Source organism: Taeniopygia guttata, chromosome 13 (genome assembly GCF_048771995.1).
Source record: "Taeniopygia guttata chromosome 13, bTaeGut7.mat, whole genome shotgun sequence".
In the NCBI taxonomy this organism is placed as follows: domain Eukaryota; kingdom Metazoa; phylum Chordata; class Aves; order Passeriformes; family Estrildidae; genus Taeniopygia; species Taeniopygia guttata.
In genome coordinates this window covers 4708644-4728215 of record NC_133038.1, presented here as the reverse complement: position 1 = coordinate 4728215, position 19572 = coordinate 4708644, and the positions used below count along the sequence as shown (strand labels likewise).

At 58.7% G+C, this 19572-nt stretch overlaps 2 protein-coding genes across 9 annotated transcripts; one reads left to right on the top strand and one right to left on the bottom strand.

Moving 5' to 3' along the window:
* Window positions 1–1311: 1311 nt before the first annotated feature.
* On the top strand, window positions 1312–15370 carry TNIP1 (TNFAIP3 interacting protein 1). 8 transcript variants are annotated; one of them, XM_072935414.1, is made up of 18 exons: window positions 1312–1472; window positions 7192–7362; window positions 8368–8490; window positions 8807–8889; window positions 9116–9184; window positions 10883–11074; window positions 11249–11343; window positions 11422–11503; window positions 11743–11832; window positions 12078–12143; window positions 12321–12456; window positions 12541–12665; window positions 12959–13075; window positions 13384–13509; window positions 13803–13883; window positions 13993–14187; window positions 14433–14523; window positions 14884–15370. In XM_072935414.1, exons 2-18 carry the CDS (start codon window positions 7230–7232, stop codon window positions 14946–14948), a joined length of 1869 nt encoding a protein of 622 aa, XP_072791515.1. In that variant the 5' UTR covers window positions 1312–1472; window positions 7192–7229; the 3' UTR covers window positions 14949–15370. The 8 variants fall into 8 exon arrangements, with proteins under 8 accessions (XP_072791515.1, XP_072791518.1, XP_072791520.1 ...); XM_072935413.1 differs by having other exon boundaries at window positions 1331–1472; window positions 11740–11832; XM_072935415.1 differs by having other exon boundaries at window positions 1331–1472; window positions 11740–11832; window positions 14879–15370.
* A 653-nt stretch (window positions 15371–16023) lies between these two features.
* Window positions 16024–18653, bottom strand: GPX3 (glutathione peroxidase 3). Its single transcript, NM_001270980.1, is given in 6 exon segments — window positions 16024–16273; window positions 16310–16764; window positions 16855–16954; window positions 17112–17229; window positions 17445–17598; window positions 18567–18653. Coding segments are annotated over 5 exon segments (687 nt in total). The 3' UTR covers window positions 16024–16273; window positions 16310–16536.
* Between the last annotated feature and the right edge of the window lie 919 nt (window positions 18654–19572).

Here is a 19572-nt window from a genome sequence, read left to right as displayed (position 1 = left end):
TGGTGAGTAGCACGACGATTTTTTTGGTGTGAGAGTTCCCGCAATGGAGTGAGGGGAAGGCAGGCAGCTTTTGGGGTGCTGCAAAACCCCTTTTCTCCTAGAAAAAATAAGCAGGGTTTTGTTATTTCATGCAGGTTGAGGCATTAATTTATAAACAAGGTGTTTTCTGTTTTGGTGGGACTGCCTTTAGCTTTGAAGACAGGTTTTCCGAGGGGTTACAGAACAGCACTGGGCCTTTCATCGGGGTAAAACAGGACTTTCAGGGAACAAAAGGGAAGATGTTGGGCATGTGTGGGGTCCTGCTCTCTCATCCCCAGCTGAGACTTCAGACACGAGCACATCAGGGTCCCATCAGGGCTGAGATCCTGTAACCCAGCCAGGCTGCCAGGGTGACGTTCTGCTGCCAGTGAAGGGCAGTCAGGAAAAGGAATTTCTGGGCTTCTAATTTTTATGACCCAAAACATCAAATTCCCAAGAAGTGGTGGAGCGGTGTGAATGCAGCTGAGTACCAGGACTGGGGCAGCTGGAAACAGCTCAATCTCCACTGAAGGACCTTGATGAACCCAGCACCAGGTCACCTAAAATGAGGACACGTCTGGAGTACAGGCAAAGAGCAGCACAGCCGCTTACAGCGGGATTTCTTCGCTCCTGGTTCGTTGCTTTTATTGACACGTACATTTAATAAAAACCCACCACCTTCTCCTTGTGGCAAAACCAACAGAAGAAAGAAAATCAGGCAGCTGTTAAGCTGAGTCCCGAAGAGCAGAGTGAACCAAGACATTCCCTGTGCTTGGTGCCCCTCTGGCTGCTTTCGGTGCTTCACCACGGCACAATTTCAGCAGCAGCACAGAGCTATAGGATCCTTGGAATGCATGCTCCGGTTAGAGGATGAAATTCCCTCATTTAACATTAACTTAGAGGCTCGGTGGGGAATTCTCTGTGCCTCAGAGGAACGTCAGCCCCGGCCAGCCGGCAGCACCCCCTCCTCCTTGCCGGGGCCGAGGCGAGCGGAGCGGTTCAGCACAGCCTCCCCTCAGCCACTGAGGGGTACACGAGGCGCCCCTCGGCCCCGCCATTTTGTGTCTGCACAAGCCGGGAGAGCCGCTGCAGGGCTCGGCCTCGCCGCTGCCCTTCGAGCGCAACCTCCCGCAGGAGGCCGGCTGAGCAAAGCCCCACTGAGCCGGGCGGGACCCCCGTGCAGCCCCAGGGAACCCAAAGGACACAGAGACGGCAGCTCCGCCATGACGCGCACCTTCCCCACCCGCTCCCCGCCCTCCGCTTTATAGCCGCCGCCGCGCGCCCATTGGCTGCGCCGCCCGTCCGTCAGGCTGGGAATTTCCCGGGGGCGGGACCAGCCCGGCGCTGGTGGCGGAGCGGAGGGACCCGGACCGAGACCCCCGACCCCGATCCCGGCCCCGATCCCGGCCCCGATCGCCACCCGGGCGGCGGCCCCGCCGTGGGGCGCACGGCAGGTGAGCTCGGAGCGCTGCGGGGCCCTGCCGCCCTCGCGGACAGGAGCCCTGCCCGGGGCACCGGGGTCTTACCGAGCACCGGGGTCGCGCCGCCCCAGCGAAGGGGCCCGGCCCGGAGGGAGCTGCCGGGATCGGGGCTGCGCGTTGCCCGTATCTGGCCGCTTCTCGGGCCGCTCGGGTGGTCGGGGTGAGACCCTGGAGGGGGCCGGGGCCGCGCCGTCCCCCGGGGATTTTTCCCGGAGCCGCCCGGTGTCGCGGGCTGTGGCGGTAATCGTGCCGTGCCTCAGTTTCCCCTCTCCCGGCCGGGCACGGGCGGGGTGTCCGTGCTGCCGGCGGTGCCCGGGGGACAGCAGGAGGCTCGGCGGGGTGCGGGTGGGGGTCCCCGGCCCCGGGCGGCGCTGGTGCCCCGGGCCGGCCCCGCTCCTCCCTCGCCCCGCCTTGCACGACCCCGGCGTTTCCCGGCCCCGCATCTGCTCCCCACTGCCCCCGGTTTGCGATCGCCCCCGGGCACGGCCGGTTCGGGGCTCCTTCGGGGGGCTGCGGCGGCCATGGCCCCAAGGACCCTCCTGTCCGTGCTGGTTTCTTTTCCCTTTGACTTCTTCCCTCTGGTCCAACCGTGTGTGTCCGCATCGGATATTGATCCAGAGGTTCGACCAGCTGGAGTAGGGATGGCAGCATCCTCCTCTTTTGGGAGGGAGGCACAGCTTGTCTCCCCTTTTCCGCCCCCTCAATTCCATTCTGCTCCCTCAAGTCCATTCAAGACCCTCAGCAGGACAGAGAGAAAAACATACTGCCTGTCACCGCTGCTTTTGGGTGAGAGTAGCCCCAGATGTGACTCATGGGGGTCTGCATCCTCTCAGAGATCTGGCCATGCTGTTCCTGTGACCCTGGCACACAGGCTGCCCCCTGTATCAAGACGTTAAATGCAGCTTTTTCCTTTGAGCTGATTATTCCCATCACTTGGGTGGGTTATTCCCATCTGGGGGAATGGGAGCTGTTCTGCTGCCACAAGCGCTTTTGGAGCGCACATTTCATGGAGAGCACTGTCAGCTGAAGCATTCCGCAGACTGGACTTTGGGCACTGGGGTGAATTCTGGAGACAGCAAGGCTCCAACCAGGCACGTCCTTGAGAGCTGTTTCTGTGGTGAGGTGAAGTAAGCAAGAAGAAAACAGGAGAGGCTTTTTGCTGCCTTTGGCATCGTTCCTGGTTCTGCAAGAAATCCCACGACGCCCTTTCAGCCTGACCTATGCCAGGCAGACCTATTTAGCACAGGGCCGTGGGTTGTTGCTTGCCAGCAGCTGGTACAAAACTCTCGTGGGTGGAGGAAACCAAACCATCTACTCTTGTGGCATTGCAGATTTTGTTTTAAAGCAGCAGTTCTTACACTTTGGGTGGCACTTTGCTGGTTTAGCTTTGTGGTGTCACTATGTGCTATCACCTGTCAGCTTGGTTGTTGCTGGCTGTAGCACACCAAGCTGGACAGGAGTAGCTTGGAATCAAGGAGAAGGCTACAAGGAAAAGGGTGGCTGTGCCTTGTTCTGCTTTGGAGTGCTGTGACAAGCAGCCATGATGCTGCTGAGCTCTGCAGGGAGAAGTGGAGCAGGAAGGATGAGCCAGATGTCTTTGCAGCAGAAGACAGGCTTGCATAAATCCCCCCCACCCCGTGCTGCCAGGAGAGCACCACTACCATGCCTGGCTGCATGTCCTGCCTGCATTGAAGCTTGAGCCCATCCTGAGGAGCTCTGCAGCTGTGTGTGGTTAGCTGTGTTTGTAAACCTGGCAGGCCCAGGGAAACGCTTTATTTTCTTTGTAAGCAGCCTCATCAGAAGCAGGTTGTTTTATGAAGCCTCTTTAGAAGGTGGGTTTTTGAGACAAGAGTGGGATTTCTGGCTAGGGGATGTCTTTAATACCTGCTGTATTTTGGGTAGGGCTCCTGCCTTTCCCGCCCTCTCTTTGTGGCTAAACTGGCTGGAAAGGAGCACACTGCAAGGGGAGGTTCAGACCTTTCCCTTTGAGACCTGAGCCTTGCAATGCCTGCTTTCCTCTTCTCTTATTACTCCCAGACCAGTGAACTGCAGTGCCCAAAAAGTCTCATTATTGCTGCCTCCTAAAGCAAACTTTACTTTTGCTTTCCTGCAAATGAGACCAGTGCGGCAGCCCAGGAATGGTTTTCCCTTGTCTGGGAAGCTGCTGGAGCTATGTGTAGAAGAAAACCAGTCTGGGGGCTACAGTGTTTTCCAGCAAAATGATCAAACAAACAAACAGAAAAAATCATTCCATGGTGTCTGAGTGGTTTTTGCTTTCCCTCTGAGGAGGCATGCTGGGGACCCAGCAGCCCCAGTCATGGGAAAATTATGCTGGCAGCCTGCAGGGATTTGCTTTCACCTCCTGTGATCCTGGTGCGGAGGAGGCTTCCTGTGAGTGTTGTGCACTGGAGTAAGGAAAAACCCCTTCTCCTTAGGGGGTTCCCATCAGAGGATGGGAATTGAAGGGCTGCCAAGCCTGCTGCAGCTCAGGGAGGCTGCTCCCTACCCTGGGGTCACTGCCCAAGGCAAACCCCCAGCAGTGCCAGCCCCCTCCTGCACAGGCTTCTCATCCTAAGCCTTGGTATCTTCAGTGTTCAGTAATATTAAAGTAGGAATCACATCTTTCTGACACTTCTGCATGGCTGGTACAGTGATGGCTGTGGCAGTGGTGCATGTTGTTCTGGGTGACAGCAGTGACAGCTCCAGCTCACTCCCAAGCCACAGCACAGCTATTTAAACACCACTCTGCTTTCATCTTTGCCCATGAGTCTCCCATGCCCACTCACACTCTCATTCTCTACTTTTGCTGAGTTGCCATGAAAATTTGTTACCTAAAGGCCTTGGTGTCCTGCATGGAACCAGCAACACCCACAGGTGCCCATCTGGCAGTCTCTGACGACAGCTGGGCATGGAGCCAGTGAGCTGCAGCCAAGCAGAAACGGTCTAAGCCTGGCCCTCAAGCCTCAGGGCTGTGAAATATTGTCACATCACCTTAGGAACAGTTGACTGGCAAAGAGGGAAGTGTTTTCTGGTGGTTTGGTGGTTTCTGCTGGAGTTTGTGGTAGTCATGTTTTCTTTGCGTATCTAACCACCGTTAGGTGCTGGTGTATGTCCCTCTCTCCTCCACTTGTGTTTTTATTGAAATGAGATTTTTTTTACTGTAAATCTCCCTTGTCATAACTCTTAAAGAAAAAAAAAACCAAAAAAACACAACAAACCAAAACTGGGATCAGTGACTTGCTCTCTGGTCCCCAGGGTGACCTCTCTGTTTCAGCAGCTCCTTGCAGAAGTTGGACTGTGCCTCCACTCCAGGAAAACCCACCCTGTCCCTGGTGATGGCCTGGAATGTTGTGGAAACCCGTCCCTCTTGCAGGCTATTGTTTGCTGGTGAATTTGTGGCTGGTCTGTGCTTCAGTCAGCTGGAGATAATCCAGTTCCTCTCCCCAGCTGTTGTTTGAAAACAGCTCCTGTGGTTCCTTTGCAGCAATCTCCCTGGTGGGGTACAGACCTTGAGTGGAAAAGTTCTTGACAGAATCTTGAGAACAGGGAATATCAGAGGCTTGCAGTGGCTCCATCCAGCTGGGAGAATATGGGATCACTGTGAGTGAGCTCTGCTGTTTGGTAGAGTGGTCAGTGCAGTTGGACTCTGAGGGATTCCTGCAGGGGTGCACAGGGGACAGGTGCCTCCCATGTGCTATGGGACAAGGCAGAAAACCTCTAGGTTTGGGGTCTGACATTAAGAGAATGAGGACTGGTATTTCATACTGCTTCCAAGCCACATGGGGAGATGGTACCCTTGAGAAGGCAGCTCTTCCCTCTTCTTCCTCCTCTTCCTACCTTCCCTGACACACACCTGGGCTCATCCCGGTGGGGGATGCAGATGCCCCACAAGATGGTCACTGCAGGGTGGGTCTGGTACCAGCTCCTCCCAAAGCCCCAGGTCTGGAGCAGCATGTAGTGACTGGAGAGCAGTGAGAAGCAGGCTCGGGTCCCCAGCCAGCCTGTGACACCATGCCCATCCTCTGCCAGGCTGGCCAGGCAGGTAGCGTGGGCACAGGTGATGGCATTTCCCAGCCACGAGGGTCCCACTGGGCTCATCCAACCTGGCCTTGATCACTTCTAGGGATGGGGCATCCACAGCTGCTCTGGGCAGCCTGTTCTGGTGCCTCACCCCCTCACAGTAAAGAATCTCTCCCTAATGCCTAATTCAAACCTGCCCTCTGTTTAAGGCTGTGACAGTGCTGCCATCGCTGGGACCCACAGCTCAGAAATGGCCCTGGTTCTTCCACAGCTTCCTATCAGCTGCTCTGGGCTCCAGGAATAGCCTCTGCTCAGCTCACCCCACGTCACCACAGCTGGGCAGCTCCCAGTGGCACTTCCAGCTGCTTGGGATGGAGTTACTGGCTCCCCATAAAGGGGACAGAGCACTGGAAGGCTTGGCAGCACCCATGGAGCAGGAGAATGATGAAAGGCACCAGTGCATCTCCCAGAAGCAGAGTGCTGCTGAGGCCAGGCCTAATTCCTGGTCACCGAGGCTGGCATTAATTAAGGATCTGTTCCAGTTGTGGATGCTGCCAGGTGACAGTTGTCATCTGGAAAGTCCCTGCCGCTCCCTGGCAGGCAGGTCATTCAAACTGGAGATCAGCCTGGATCACTCATGGCACGAGCATTAGCCTGAGGTTGAGACAGTTTCGGGTACAGACTACCCCCTTCCCCTTTCTGAATGCCTCCTCTCAGCCCTCTCCTCCTCACCAGCTGTCTTGGCTGAGAGAAGAGCACTTTGGGGTGCTCCTGTTGAGCCCCCAGGCAGCATCCCAGCTTCAGCTGGCATCAAGACCTTCTCAGCTGCTGCTCTGCTCCATGTCCTAGCAAGCTGGCATCATATGGCATAGTTCTGATAAGCTGTGCTGTGATTCACAGCTGCTGCTTTATCCCCCCAGGAGATGGGTGAGACCTGGAACCAGGATCCTGCCCAGCTGTCCCCAGGCCAGACTTCTGCAAGGGGGAGGCCTTAGGCCACCCACAAGTGCAAGGGATTGGAAAAGCAATTAGCATAGTGCTTGTGGGTGCTTTGTCTCCTTGGGCTTTGTTCCCAGCCAGGCACATGCCTGGATGTTTCCTGTGCCCAATTCAGGCAGCCAGTTTTTCTGGCTGAGCAGGAGGACAGAGTAGATCCCTGCCTGGCTTCTAGGGGTCATCCCCCAATACTGCCCAAACTTCCCCTCAGCTGCTGTTTTAAGGCTTTTGGAGTTGCAGACGCTGCCCCTCCCCAGGCAGCCCCTGACAAGCCTTTGTGCAGAGAAATACCACGTGTTGAGCAGGATACCCTGGTGACAGTGCCCAGGTTTGCTCTGGTGTGGGTGAATGCTCCTGAGCTGCATCTCCATCTCTCCTGGCATGCAGCAAACCAGGGGTTGCAACCTTCTCTGTGACTCCAGTGCCCTGCATGGGTGAGAGCCAGCCCCGAGTGGGGCTGTTGGTGATGCCTGCTCGTGTGACAGTTCTCATGGCCGTGAGTCACCCTGACAAGCAGGGCTGGAGGGGAAGTGCCTTCACCTGGGTCACTTGTTGGCTGGCTGGCGAGCAGTGAGGCACCAGCACAGCGCCCTAAACCCCCAAACGGTTGGGACCAGGGGACTGTGGCACCATCTGGAGCTAGAGAAAGGTGACACCGTGCTCCGTTGCCTTGCAGGGATGCCTGGCTGGGAGATAGGCGACTGAACAGCAGGCATGGAAGGGAGAGGACCCTATCATATCTATGACCCTGGTGGGGGCTCAGAGGAGAATGGAACCACGGCCTTGGAGCGGCTGGTGGAGGAGAACGCCCGGCTGAAGGAGAAGATGCAAGGGATCAAGTCTATCGGTAACTGCTGCGTGCCAAGGGGATGAGATTTGCCTTTGGGGTAGCCCAACCTGTGCCCACAAAGCCAGGACTTGCTTGGTTGGCTGAGGAAGGGTGCTGGTAGAAGCTGGGGGTCTTGGCACTGGGGCAGCAGCAAAGCTCTCCCTGTCCTGGAGGGTTGAGCAGGATGTCTGAGCTTTTTCACATGGTGATGCAGAGGGAACAAGAATTTTGCTGAACTTTTGGAGTGTTTCATGTTGGAATAAATCGCTGGAAAGACAAGTGCTGAAGCAAGGACAGTTCCTTGGAGTTCATGGGTGCTAGGATCAGTTCTGCTTTTGATGAAAATCCCCACCTCCTGCAAGCACTGTTGGGCCAGGGGCTTTTCTCAGCTGTTTCTCAAGGAACCTGGTGTTGAGTGCTCCCTGCAGCAGCAGGAACATGCCACTGTTGAAATGTTCCAGCTGAGTTGTGCCACCCTCTTTCTTCTCCTTGTCAGCCTTCCCCCGCTCCCACCCCCAGTTTTGCTTTCTGTCTCGTGAGCCAGCTTCCTCCTTTGAGTCCTGCTTCTGCAGCCGAATTTCCACCTGCCTCGTGATTCCTGTTGTGTCACCATGCTCTTACCTGGGACAGGGACTCACTGGTGTGACAGCAGCCCCCCCTCACTGGGGGAGGATTGCATTATTCATGGCAGACCCCAAAGTGGGGAGGTTGGACCTGTAAGTCCACCACCAAGGCTTAAATTTGTCTCTTCGTGGAAGCAGAGGAGACCTCTGAGAGCCACAGTGGTGCCTTCTGCCTCTTATAACCAGTCCTCTATGTGTCAGCATGAGGATCTCTGAAACCAGTGAGCCGCTGATCCAGCTCTGCCATTGGATTTATCCCAGAATAGTTGTTTTCAGGTGAAGAAGAACTATTATGGGTACTGCTTCCAGCCAGATGGGGTTTTTGGTGCTGGTGGATGGGGCTACTGCAGGACAGGCCCTGGGGGAAGGAGGCTGAGCATCCTTCTGTTGCCCACAACAGGAGAGCTTCTGGAGGAGTCCCAGGTCGAGGCATCCAAGCTGCGACAGAAGGCAGAGGACCTTGTGAAGGACAATAAAATGCTGATTGGATCATCTTCCTTGGAGGACTTGGTGGAAACAGGAGGTAGGTAATGTGAGGCTCATGCGGGAGGAATAACCTGATGGCTCAGAATCCTGAGCTTGAGGGAAGGGAAAGGCTGTGCAAGAGACTTTAATGAAGGTCCCCTGCAGCCATGTCATCTCTGCAATGATATGATGGTATCAAACCACCGCCATCCTCTCTTCTAAAAGGAGATTTCTATCCCATCCCCATAGGTGGGGTAGAAATCATCCGTGGGTGCCTGACCTTGCAGGGCTCTGCTGTCTGCATCCCTGTGCCAGGTGGAGAGAGGCCCTGCTCTCCAAAAGGCTCATGGCTGCATCCTCTCCCCTCTCCACAGCCGTCGGCCCTGATCCCAGCTTTGCACGGGCAGCCCCGGGCAGTGCCCAGCCGGACGTGGAAGCACGGAAATCACCTCCCAGTGTGAGTCTGCTCAGTGTGGAAGCTGCTGCTGGCATGGCTGGGAAGGGAGGCACTGTCCATCTAATTAAAGCAAAAGGAGGAAGCCTTTAGCCTCTAGAAACAGGGATGAACCACAAAGGAGGGGTCAGCTCCCCTGCTGTACTCCTGGTGGTCCCTCTCTTTGTGTGATGGGCATCTCGGGCTGCCATTCCCTGGGGAGCTCTGACCTGGCTGCCTCCCCTTGCAGGGATCCTCCTCAGAGTTTGAGATTGTTGCCATCGAAGCGCAGGGGTTTCCCCAGGAGGGCAGGAGAGCGGTGAGTCGCCCTGGCGCCTGCAGGATTTGGTGTTGGCAGGTGGGGAGTTGGGCCAATGTCAGGGGTTTGGGGGTGTGCAGGGCTTCAGCTCTGTGCCCAGGCAGGCACTAGCAGGGCTGCATGACCCATGTCAAGGAAGCTCTTGAGCAAAGCACAGAGGAGGGATAAACTGGGCAAGAGTCCTCCCCCAAACACAGTTGGCCTGGCTGGGCCTGGGTGAGGGGCCCGTGAAGCAGCCCCAGCCAGATGGGGATGCCAATATCTGCAGATGCCACACAACAGTGACAGGAAGAGCTGTGACAACCCAGGTGGCTGTCAGCGATGGTCTGATGTTCAGCTGGTGCCCACACTGGGTGGGAGGACCAGGCCTCTAAGGCCTGTCATTGCTGACAGGGTCTGCCCTAGCCAAAGCACCTCTGTGTGCTCCATTTGCTGTCACCTGAATGCCCTCCTGACTATCATTGCACCATCTTGTCCTGCTCTGGTTTTTTGTGTGCTGGAATGAAGGGAAGAAAGGACAGTGAGCCCAAGGGGAATGAACATCAGCTGGCACCAGTAAGAGGACATGCTCTCATTGCACATCCTGTTCTCCTTGCCCAGAGAGACTCTTGGAAGGGGTCAAGTCTTAATGGACACTCCTGGGGTGCGGCTATGAGGTGATGGAGAACAGAATGGGATCTGCTTGGCCACCAGCTGCTGGTGCCTGAGCCGAGTCCAAGTCCTGTGCTCACAGCAGATTCTCCCAGCTTGGGTCCTCACTGCCTCCCTTGCTAGCAGACATGGGTGGGAGGAGCTGGCTGTGCTGTGCCCCACACACGCCCTTCCACAGCAGGTTTGGGGGCTGTAAACTCCGGGGTCAGGGTGCTGGGGACACACTGGACTGCCATGTGGTGCAATCTGGGGCATCCCCACAGGCAGCAGGTGAGTCAGTGGGGCTGGGAGTGGAGCAGGCATAGGTGTGCCAGCACATCCCCAGCTCCTCCCAGCAGTGCCACGTGTGCCAGCAGCACCTCCTAGGCTATGGAGGAGTTAACTAACCACACCAGAGGAGCATAAACCTCCTGGGGACACTCCCCATGGGTAGGGTACACCCTGACACTGGTGGGTGTGCCCTGACCTGGGCTTTCCCAGCTGCTGTTTAAATCCGGTGCATCAGCCACTTGGCTGTCACCTGCCAAAGGGCTCGGGTTCCTGGTGCCTGGTGTGCCACAGCAGCAGGGAGCACAGAAGGAGGACAGGTGGAAGGAGAACATGGGAATTGGGGTAAGACCACCACCCCTTCCAGCACAGAGCAGGATGTACGTAGAGAGGACAGTCTCAGGAGCTGGGATTTGTAGTCTTGGTGCAGATGGGAAGAGCTCAGGTGGAGGAGACCAAGGGTGGAGATGGCTCCATTGCAGTCAGCGATTTGAGAGTGTGTTCTGCTCAGACTGCCAGGGGGCACAGGGAATCCGTGAGCTGCTGCCATGTCCTCCTCCACCCAGGGCCTTGGTGTACCATATCCAGCAGCTGGGAATAAGACCTTTACAAAGTTGACACAGTTTTTCGGCATACTGAGAGGTGCTGCAGAGTGTCTTGGTGCTGACCCAGCTCCCCAGCACAGCCCTGGATGGGACGTGAAGTTGATCTGCCCTGAGAGGGACTTTACAATGCTCCTTTAACTGGTCTGACCACACTTGATCCCCTCCCCATTCCCAGGACTTGGAGCAGCCACTGAACGAGGATGCCAACCTGCTGCCCCAGCTGCAGCAGCTGGAGAACACACTGAGTGGCTGTGCCAAGGAGGCCAGCAAGGACCAGGTCTTTGTGCGCATGGGCTACATGGCCTCCGAGCTCAAGCGCTTGGCCTCCAAGGTGCACAAGAATGAGCAGAGAACATCGTTCCTGCAGGTGAGCGAGGGCTGGCCTGGCACTTCTTGGAGATTTTCCTCCCTGTGTTTTTTCCCTCCAAACCCCTCATGCCTACCCTGAGGTGGACACACACCTCCTTAGCATGGCTTGGTGGGAGGTGTGGGTGGCCCAGGGCTGGCCATGGTCCTCACACTGCCAGTGTTCACCCTCCAGACCTTGTGTGAGACGCTGCACAGTGAGAACAAGGAGCTGCGCACCAAGCTGGAGCATGACCTGGAGCAGAGAAACCAGGCTCTGGAGAAGCTCAGGTGAGGATGGGCTATGTGGATGGAGACAGGGCTGCCCTGGAAGCTTCTTCCTGCTGACCCATCTCTTCCTGCCCACAGGTGTGAGAACCAGGAGCTCCGGAGGATGGTGACGCTGAGCAGCCAGGACAGTGGGAAGAGGGAAGCTGCCGAGCAGCAGCAGGTGAGGAGGCAGCATCTCCTTGGAGAGGGCTGGGAAGGAGGCAGGGAGCCCGCTGACACATCAGCAAAGATGGCCTCATTTTAATCGAGCCCCCAGTTTGTCCCAGTATGACCAGCAGGACTTCTCAGGGTCTCAAGGGGATGGGGGAGGCAGTGGGAGGGGAACTGGCTCGAGTTTAGCTGGCCTTGGGCACATCCTCCACAAAAGCTCTGAGGGTCCCCCCCGTGCGCGTCCAGCAGAGCGGGGCCATGGTGGAGAAGGCGCCGGGCAGAGAAGAGCTGGAGGCCAAGGAAAAGAAGGTGAAGATCCTGGAGCACCAGCGCAGGGAGGTGAGGACCAGGCTGGGAGGGAGGCACCACTAAGGAGGCGGGGAGTGGGCAGAGTGGGCACAGGGCTGGGATGGCACCGAGAGACTGGAGCAGGGCTTCAGAGCTGCAGGGATGCACTGTGGGAGCTGGGATCTCCATCCAGCTGGTCTCCAAAGTGCTTTCATGACAGGAGTCTGCTGGGGACCACCACAGCTGGTTCGTAGCAGGATTTGGGCTCCTGTTCAGCCATCCCTCTCTCCCTGCAGCTGCTGGAGGTGAATAAACAATGGGATCAGCATTTCCGCTCCATGAAGCAGAAGTACGAGCAGAAGGTAGGGCTGGGTGCTCAGGGCTGGGTGCTCAGGGCTGGGTGCTTGGGGGCACATTCCTGCTGGGTGCTGGCTGTGGGGACTCGGAGGAAACGCTGTAGGGAGGTCTGGGGGCTGCCCGTGCCTCCTTTCCCCCAGCGTGGGTCCTTCCAGGCCAACGTCCCCACTCCCTCCTGGCAGGTCACGGACCTACACCAGGAGCTGGCTGAGGCCCGCAGGGCAGTGACCGAGCTGGAGTCGGAGCGGGAGCAAAAGCAACGGGATTTTGACCGCAAGCTGCTCCTGGCCAAGTCACGGATCGAAACAGAGGAGGCAAGTCCCTTGGGAAGGGTGACAGGGAGCTGCCAGCCCTGTTGCCCTACCCTGGCTGATCTCCCCCCACCCTGGGTCCTGCAGGCAGAGAAGGAGAGGCTGGCCATGGAGGTGAGGGACCTGCAGCAGAGGATGCGGTTCCTGCAGGAGCAGCTGGCTCCAGTCACCAGGCAGCGGGAATACCAGGAAAAGGAGATCCAGAGGCTGAACAAGGTGGGGACCAGGGCACAACCCCTCACTGCAAAATGTCTTTAATGTTCTCCAGTCTCTTCACCTGACCTTGATAACCCACTCTTGCTCAGGCAGAGACTTGTGTCAGGCCCACCACTTGTGTGAGGCCCACCACATCCCTCTGGCTCCAAGGAAGGGGGGTTCAAGGAGGGTCTGTTGTCCCTCTTGCCCGTGCCGTTACACCCACTTCCCATTCTGGGCACATGCCCGGGGTCCTCAGTGACACCTTGGGCACTGAACTTGCTCTGACCCTGCTCCCTCTTCTTCCTCTCTAGGCACTAGAAGAGGCCCTGAACGTCCAAGCCTCTCCACCACCCATCTTTGCCATGGAGCCAGCAGGGAAGCTGCCACAGCAGGAGCTGCTGACCCAGAATGAGCTACTCAAGCAGCAGGTAGGGCAGGACACGGAGCCACTGGGGATGGACAAGGAAATACATGTCCTCAGTTTCCACAGCAAAGAGCCCTGTGTGCCAGCAGCAGATGGGCAGGTGTCAGGGCTGGGGTGGTGGAGGTTGGGGACCCAGCTCAGCATCCTCCAGGCATTCATCTGGAAGGACCACAGCCATGGGCAGTGGGGCCAGCCCACATGCCTGGGGCTTGGCATGACTGGTGGAGTCAAGGATGGCAGCACACGGATGGACTTGCTTAGGGGAGGTGTCTGCCCTCAGCAAGGTGCACCCACATTGTTCCTTCCTGCCAGGTGAAAATTTTCGAGGAAGATTTCCAGCGGGAACGGAGTGACAGGGAGAGGATGAATGAGGAGAAGGAAGAGCTGAAGCAGCAGCTGGAAAAGCTGCAGAAGCAGTTGGTCCTCTCCAGCAACCAGGTGAGCAGCACTGGGTGCTAATAGCAGCACTCTGGGAGCCCCATGTGTCTCAGAAATGCTTGCCCCCAGTGTCACAGTCCCTGTACATAACTAAGAGTAGGGGCTGAAGGAGAGCAGGAAGCCCAGAGGGGTGTTTTTTCTGATGCTTGTCACTGCCAGAGAAACTCCTTTCATTCTGCACCTCTCCTGGGGGTCTGATGGAGGGAGGCTGGTGCAGACATTCCCTCAGCAACCCTAACTCATGAAGATGGGAGGTGGCAGGGTGGGCTCTGTACTAACCCCTCTTCCTCCAGCTGCGAGCCTCCAAAGACGACTGCCAGAGGGAGAAGGAGGAAAAGGAGAAGCTGAAGAAGCTGCTGAAACAGCACAAACAGGTAGGGATGGGAGGAAGCCCTCCTTGGGCAGAGGGCTGGGGGCTGCAGGCAATGGGTGATGGTGGGCTGCCCTTGGGATCTCCCCAGCATCTGTCCTGGCTCCTTGCAGGCTTCTGGAGAGAGGCTGCACGCCGAGCCAGGGCCGGGGCCGCTGGGCCCAGCCTGCCCCATGTACCAGTACCAGTACAGTCCCCCCGTGGCTCACCCCGTGTACCACGGCTACGAGGAGTGGCAGCAGATCCGGTACCCGCCAGCCATGCCGGCCGAGCACACGCAAGGACAGAACTTCCACCATTTCCCCCCGGTGAGACTCCACCTGTGCCAGCGGGAGGGGGAGCAGAGGGTGACATGTGGGCAGGTCTGGGCTCCCTGCCCTCCAGAGCCACTGACTCCCAGAGCAGGGAGCTGAGCAGGGTCCTGGTGGCATGTGACTGCTCAGCCCCCTTCCTCCCGCTCCTTCTGCTCTTCACACACTGTCAGTCTGTCAGAATGTAGCCTCATGATTCACATGCCAGGTAATTCCCTGTCTCTGTTCCATCTCCTCCACAGCCTGAGTACCCCTGGCGCCCGCCCTGTGCCATGGCTCGCAGCCAGAATGCCCAACCAGTGGCCGGGGTGAAACCAGTCCCCAAGGACTTGGGTAAGGCTCAGACCCTCCCTGACAGGGGTGCCCGTCCTTCACCCTGAGACTTTTGGGCACTTGGCTAAACACGTGGGGGAGGGATGAGGGCACAGCTTTCCAGGCAGTGGCCATTTTCCCTTAGCCCCACCTCTCATCAGCTGAGGGGATGGTGTTGCCATGGGGTTGGTCCCTGCTGCATCCCTGCCAGCATGCCCATGGCACATAAAGTCAGGCTGAGCCCAAACAGCTCATGGAGTTACGGCATTTGGTGCTCAGGAATACCAGCCATGCCACGGCTGGCATTCCTCCTGTGGGGCTCGTGTGAGAATGAAGAAGTGTGCTCACCCTGTGCCACCCTTCTCTTGTGTCTCAGAACAGGCAGGTCCCGGATTGCCCTAACGCCAAGGACCGGCCACGCTCCGACACCAGTGCAAGAGGAGTAGGGTGTGTGTGTGTGCCCGTGTGTGTGTGTCCAGGAGCTTCCTCCGGCCACCAATGCCTGTGCAAGGACATGTGCTGCACGTGGGGGGCTCAGCAGCGCCTTCCCCCAAGGATATCATGAAGGAGGGACTGAAGGTGCCATCGTGGTGACAGCCAGCGTGGGGTCAGTCCCCTGCGGCCATCCCCTATCCCACGAGGAGCCAGGCCTGGCCTGGCAGCGCTGTAGACCCGAGCCGGGTCTTCAGGGAAGAGGAGCCAGTGTTTCCCAGGAGCTGCCCCGGTGCAGAGCCCCTGGAGGAGTGGATAACAGTGGGGACTCTCCCGGTGGCGGGAGACCCCACACTCACAGGCAGGTGCTGGCCGCAGCTGTGGCCCAGCCTGAGGGTGATTGGTGTCTTCGTATTTATTTAAGGACTGAAGTGTGTCTGAGTCTCTCTGGTTTTGTCCTGAAAGCTACTTCCTGTGGGGCAGCCTCTGCGTGGGGAGGGGAGAGGGAGGGATACCAGGGCTGTTGGTCCCCATGTGCTCGGAGACAGACTGAGTGCAAGGGGACCCCAGCCCTTCCTTGGGCACCACAGGATCTGTTGCCCCAAGTGCATGTCCCCATCTCCCTCTGTGTGCTGAGCTCAGCCCCTCACCCTCCCTTCTTCTGCCCCCCACCTCTGCCAGGGCAAGGAAGCCCCTGTTGCCCCCTCTGCCTTTCCATGCAGCAGTGACCCTGGGGACAGTCTTTGACATTGCACACAGCAAATCTTGCTCCACAAAATAGGTCTGGAGGGGAAAAAACAAACACAGCCGAGTTTCTCTAAGTGTAGCTGTCACAGCTGTGACAGCAGGAGGTACAGGATGCCAGTATGCTCCTCACTGGGGGTTGTCCCTGGTCCTGCCTCCCGCCCCTTTTGCCCACCTGTGCTCTGCACTGATTCCCCATCCTGTCCTCAAATTCAGGGTTGTGTTGATAAGTCCATGTCTGCAGTTACTGTGGAAAAAATTAAGTTTCTCCAGTCATGCACTGCTACCCCCAGGCTGGCCACTGTGTGCCCCACTCTGCTTCCCCTACCCCTGGCCAAGACATGGTGCTGCACATTTGCAGAGCCTTTATTTGGTGTTTCTGTGGTGGGCGGTGAGGGGCCAGCCACTCTCACCAGGAGAGAGCACATCTGTGTGCCAGGAGCACGGGCAGCCTGAATGCACTGAAGAGCTGCTCCGTGCTCGGCACGGTCAGGCCAGGCCCGCCCCAGCCGGGGGCTTTCGGGCCAAGCCTTCATGGAGATGTGGTCTCCTCCAGGGACAGCCAGCCCCTGCGTCCTCCCACTGCCCGGGATGGTGAAGAGAAGAGGGCAGGCTGGAGGCCAGGAGATGGCACCACCAGGGGTGGAGGTGGGACACAGGGATATTGCAAGTATTTACTGCCATTACTGAGGTCTCTGCCATGAGACCCTCAGCCCAGCATCCTGACTGGGGGCTGCCAGAGACGGGGAGCAATGGAGGGAACAGGGTGTGATTCCTGCTGCTGGGGAACATCTGGGGAAGGAATGGAATGGGAAGCAGCTGGGGGGGTGCTGGCCCTCATGCCAGCAGCCTGAGGCCCTACTGGTCCTGCTGTTCGTCATGGTTCTGCTGCCGCCGCCTCAGGTAGCTCAAGATGTTTTTCTTCACGACAGCAATGTTGGTGCGATGGTACCAGCGCATGATGGGCACACCTTCGGGGCTCACCAGGAACTTCTCGAAGTTCCACTTGATGTCATGGTTCCGCAGAGGCTCCCAGAAGAGCCTGTTGGGGTTCCCGAAGTCCTCCGCCACCGGGGGACAGGCGTTCTGCAATGGGGAGCCAATGCATCACTGCCATGGCCCTCCAAAAAGCAAACTGGGTCTGTCCCCCTTATCTCCCCTTGCCATAGCACCCACCTTCAGGAAGGTGAAGATCTTCTGCTCCTTGGCCCCGTTCACATCCCCTTTCTGGAACAGCTGGAAGTTGGGAACAAAGCCACCTCCTGGCCGGACGTACCTACAAGGCAGGGGAACGGGATGTTGTGCAATGGACAGCTCTGGCTGCTTGCACAGGGGTGGTGGCTGGACCCCAAACCCCTTGTTTGGGTCCAGAGCCAGCAGCAGCTGCAGCCTCTGCTCCCACTGCTGGGGGAGAGGTGTCCCACAGTACTCACTTAAGGGCAGGGAGGATCTCTGAGTTCTGGCCGGGTTCCTGCTTCCCAAATTGGTTGGAAGGGAAACCAAGGACCACGAGCCCCTCGTTTCTCAGCTCATCTTGTAGTGCATTCAGTTCTGTATTCAAGGAGAGCCCAGAAGCAGGTTAGCAGAGGACTGGGCACACCTCCACACCTGCACTTACCATCCGAGACCATTCCAGTCAGTCAGGCCGGGCCCTGGGGAGCAGGCATTAACCCTTTCCCCAGCTCCCCACAGCAGAATGGACCATGGGGCCGCATTCCTGGGCCCTGCCCTGCCCCCGAGGTGCCCGTGCCCCTCAGGACCCTTACCAACATACTGCAGGGTCAGGCCTCAGTATGTGGCTACGTTGACGAAGAGCACTGTCTTCCCCTTGTACCTCTCAAAGGGGATGTACTCGTCCCCGTCGATGGTCAGGGCCCCGTAGTTGTAGATGGTGTCATTCACCGAGGGGTAGCAGTCCACCTGTGGGGCGAGGAGCATCCCGTGGCAGCGGGCTGGGGGCTGCCGGCGCCCTGCTCCCCACCGCACGGGCAGCAGGGCAAAGGGGCCAGCCCTGCTGTGGGGACCGCTGCCAGCGTTGTGTCCCCTGCCCTGAACGCCGCTGCCAAGGTCGCGGTGTGGGACAGGCTGGCTGGGGCGTGCGGATGTACCGGGGCTGGCTGCAGCCGGGGAATGTTCACCGAACCAGGTGAGTGGCTGCAAAACACTGGGGCACGGGGAAGGCCAGCACCAGAATCCCGAGGCTGTGGGCAAGTGAGTAGGACTCACCGCCCCTGGGGGACAGGGGCAGGACAGCGGGCTCCGGGTGGGATGGGGAACGGGCCGGGAAAGGTCGAGCTGGAGCAGCCCCTGCATCCAGGGCCACAGGGGTTAACCAGAGGAGCCCACCTCCTGTCCCCCCCAGGGTACCCAGGCTCAGCCCAGTGCCACCGAGGGGCTATTTTGGGAGCTGGCAAGAGGTGAAATCACAGGGGTTGTACTCGAGGAATGAAGGGTCCGTGGGACTGTGGGGTCCCGGTGGCAAGGTGGAGACCATGGCTGGGGGGTGACAGTGCCCCTGGCCCGCTGGGCTGTGGGGACACGGTGGGTTCCACACCTTCCTGACATGGGGAACCCACCCGGACATTGCAGAGTGAAAAAGCCCCCACGCTCTGCCCCTGGGGAGGTCACTTGGGGGACGCATGGCTCTGTCCCCCTTTGTCCCCAACCCCAGGACAGCAATTCTTGGCCCTTGGCGAGAACCAACTCAGAAAATCTCCCCCGATCCAGGCACGGGGTTGCAGGGGGAAGGAGGGGGGCTCTGGGGCCGCCGTGCCCCTCCCCTGCCCCGAGGAGTCCTGCAGAGAGCCTGAGGAACAGGCGCGTCCCCCGGGTGCCACACAGCCCCTAAACCCCCCTGGACGCCCCGTGCGGGTGTCCCCTCCTCTTACCTTCTCCCTCTCCTCGCTTCGCCCCAGCTGGGCGAGCCCAGCCAAGAAAAGGGGCACAATCCAGCTGCTGCGGGCGCGGCCCCCCATGGCGGGGCGCGGGGTGCGGGGTGCCAGCACCCCCTGGCAGCCCGGGCGAGCGGCCGGGACGAGCGCCGCTGTCGCCTGCTGTCCCCTCGGAGCCCGGCGGCCGGGAAATAGCTGCGGGGCTGCGAGGGGGGAGCCAATGGCCCGGGGGGGCCGGGCCGGGCCGTGTTAACCGTGTGGGCTCTGGGACGGACACACGGACAGACACCGCCCGGGGGTGGCACCGCGGGCTGGCGGGACCCGGGGGGACACGGGGCAGCGGCATGTGCCGAGTTTATGCAACGTGTTACCCGAGCCGGGATTAAACCCGCAGGGTGGGGGGAGAGATTTAGGGGGAAAGGGGGGACGGAGGTGACGGTGGCGGGGAGAGGTGCCCCGTCCTGAGCAGCTCACTCAGCCGGGTGACACCCGAGGAGCAGGGACAAACCCAGCAGCAGCCTTGGGGAGGTTTGGGGTTCGGTGGGTGCCCCCCAATGGCTGCAGGGACAAACCCAGCAGCAGCCTTGGGGAAGTTTGGGGTTCGGTGGGTGCCCCCCAATGGCTGCAGGGACAAACCCAGCAGCAGCCTTGGGGAGGTTTGGGGTTCGGTGGGTGCCCCCCAATGGCTGCAGGGCTGGGGGAGGCTGATCCTGCTCCGCTCCTTTGTGCCCGCTAAAGGAAGGGGCTGCTAGGGGCAGCTCTGGGGGAGGATCGCTCCTGCCAGGGGCTGCTCTGCAGCTCGGGGGCTGTGGCACCACGGTCACCCTGCTGGGGTCAAGGGCAGGGCACTGCTGGGTGTCCCCTGGGACAGGAGTTTCCACGGTCCTGTTTGCTTAGCCAAGGAATGTGAGCATTTACCCTGGGCTGTCTCCAAAGAAAATATCCTTGGTGAGGTGTAAATTCCCTGAAATCCCCCCAGAAATTTTTTCAGTGGGAGAATTAA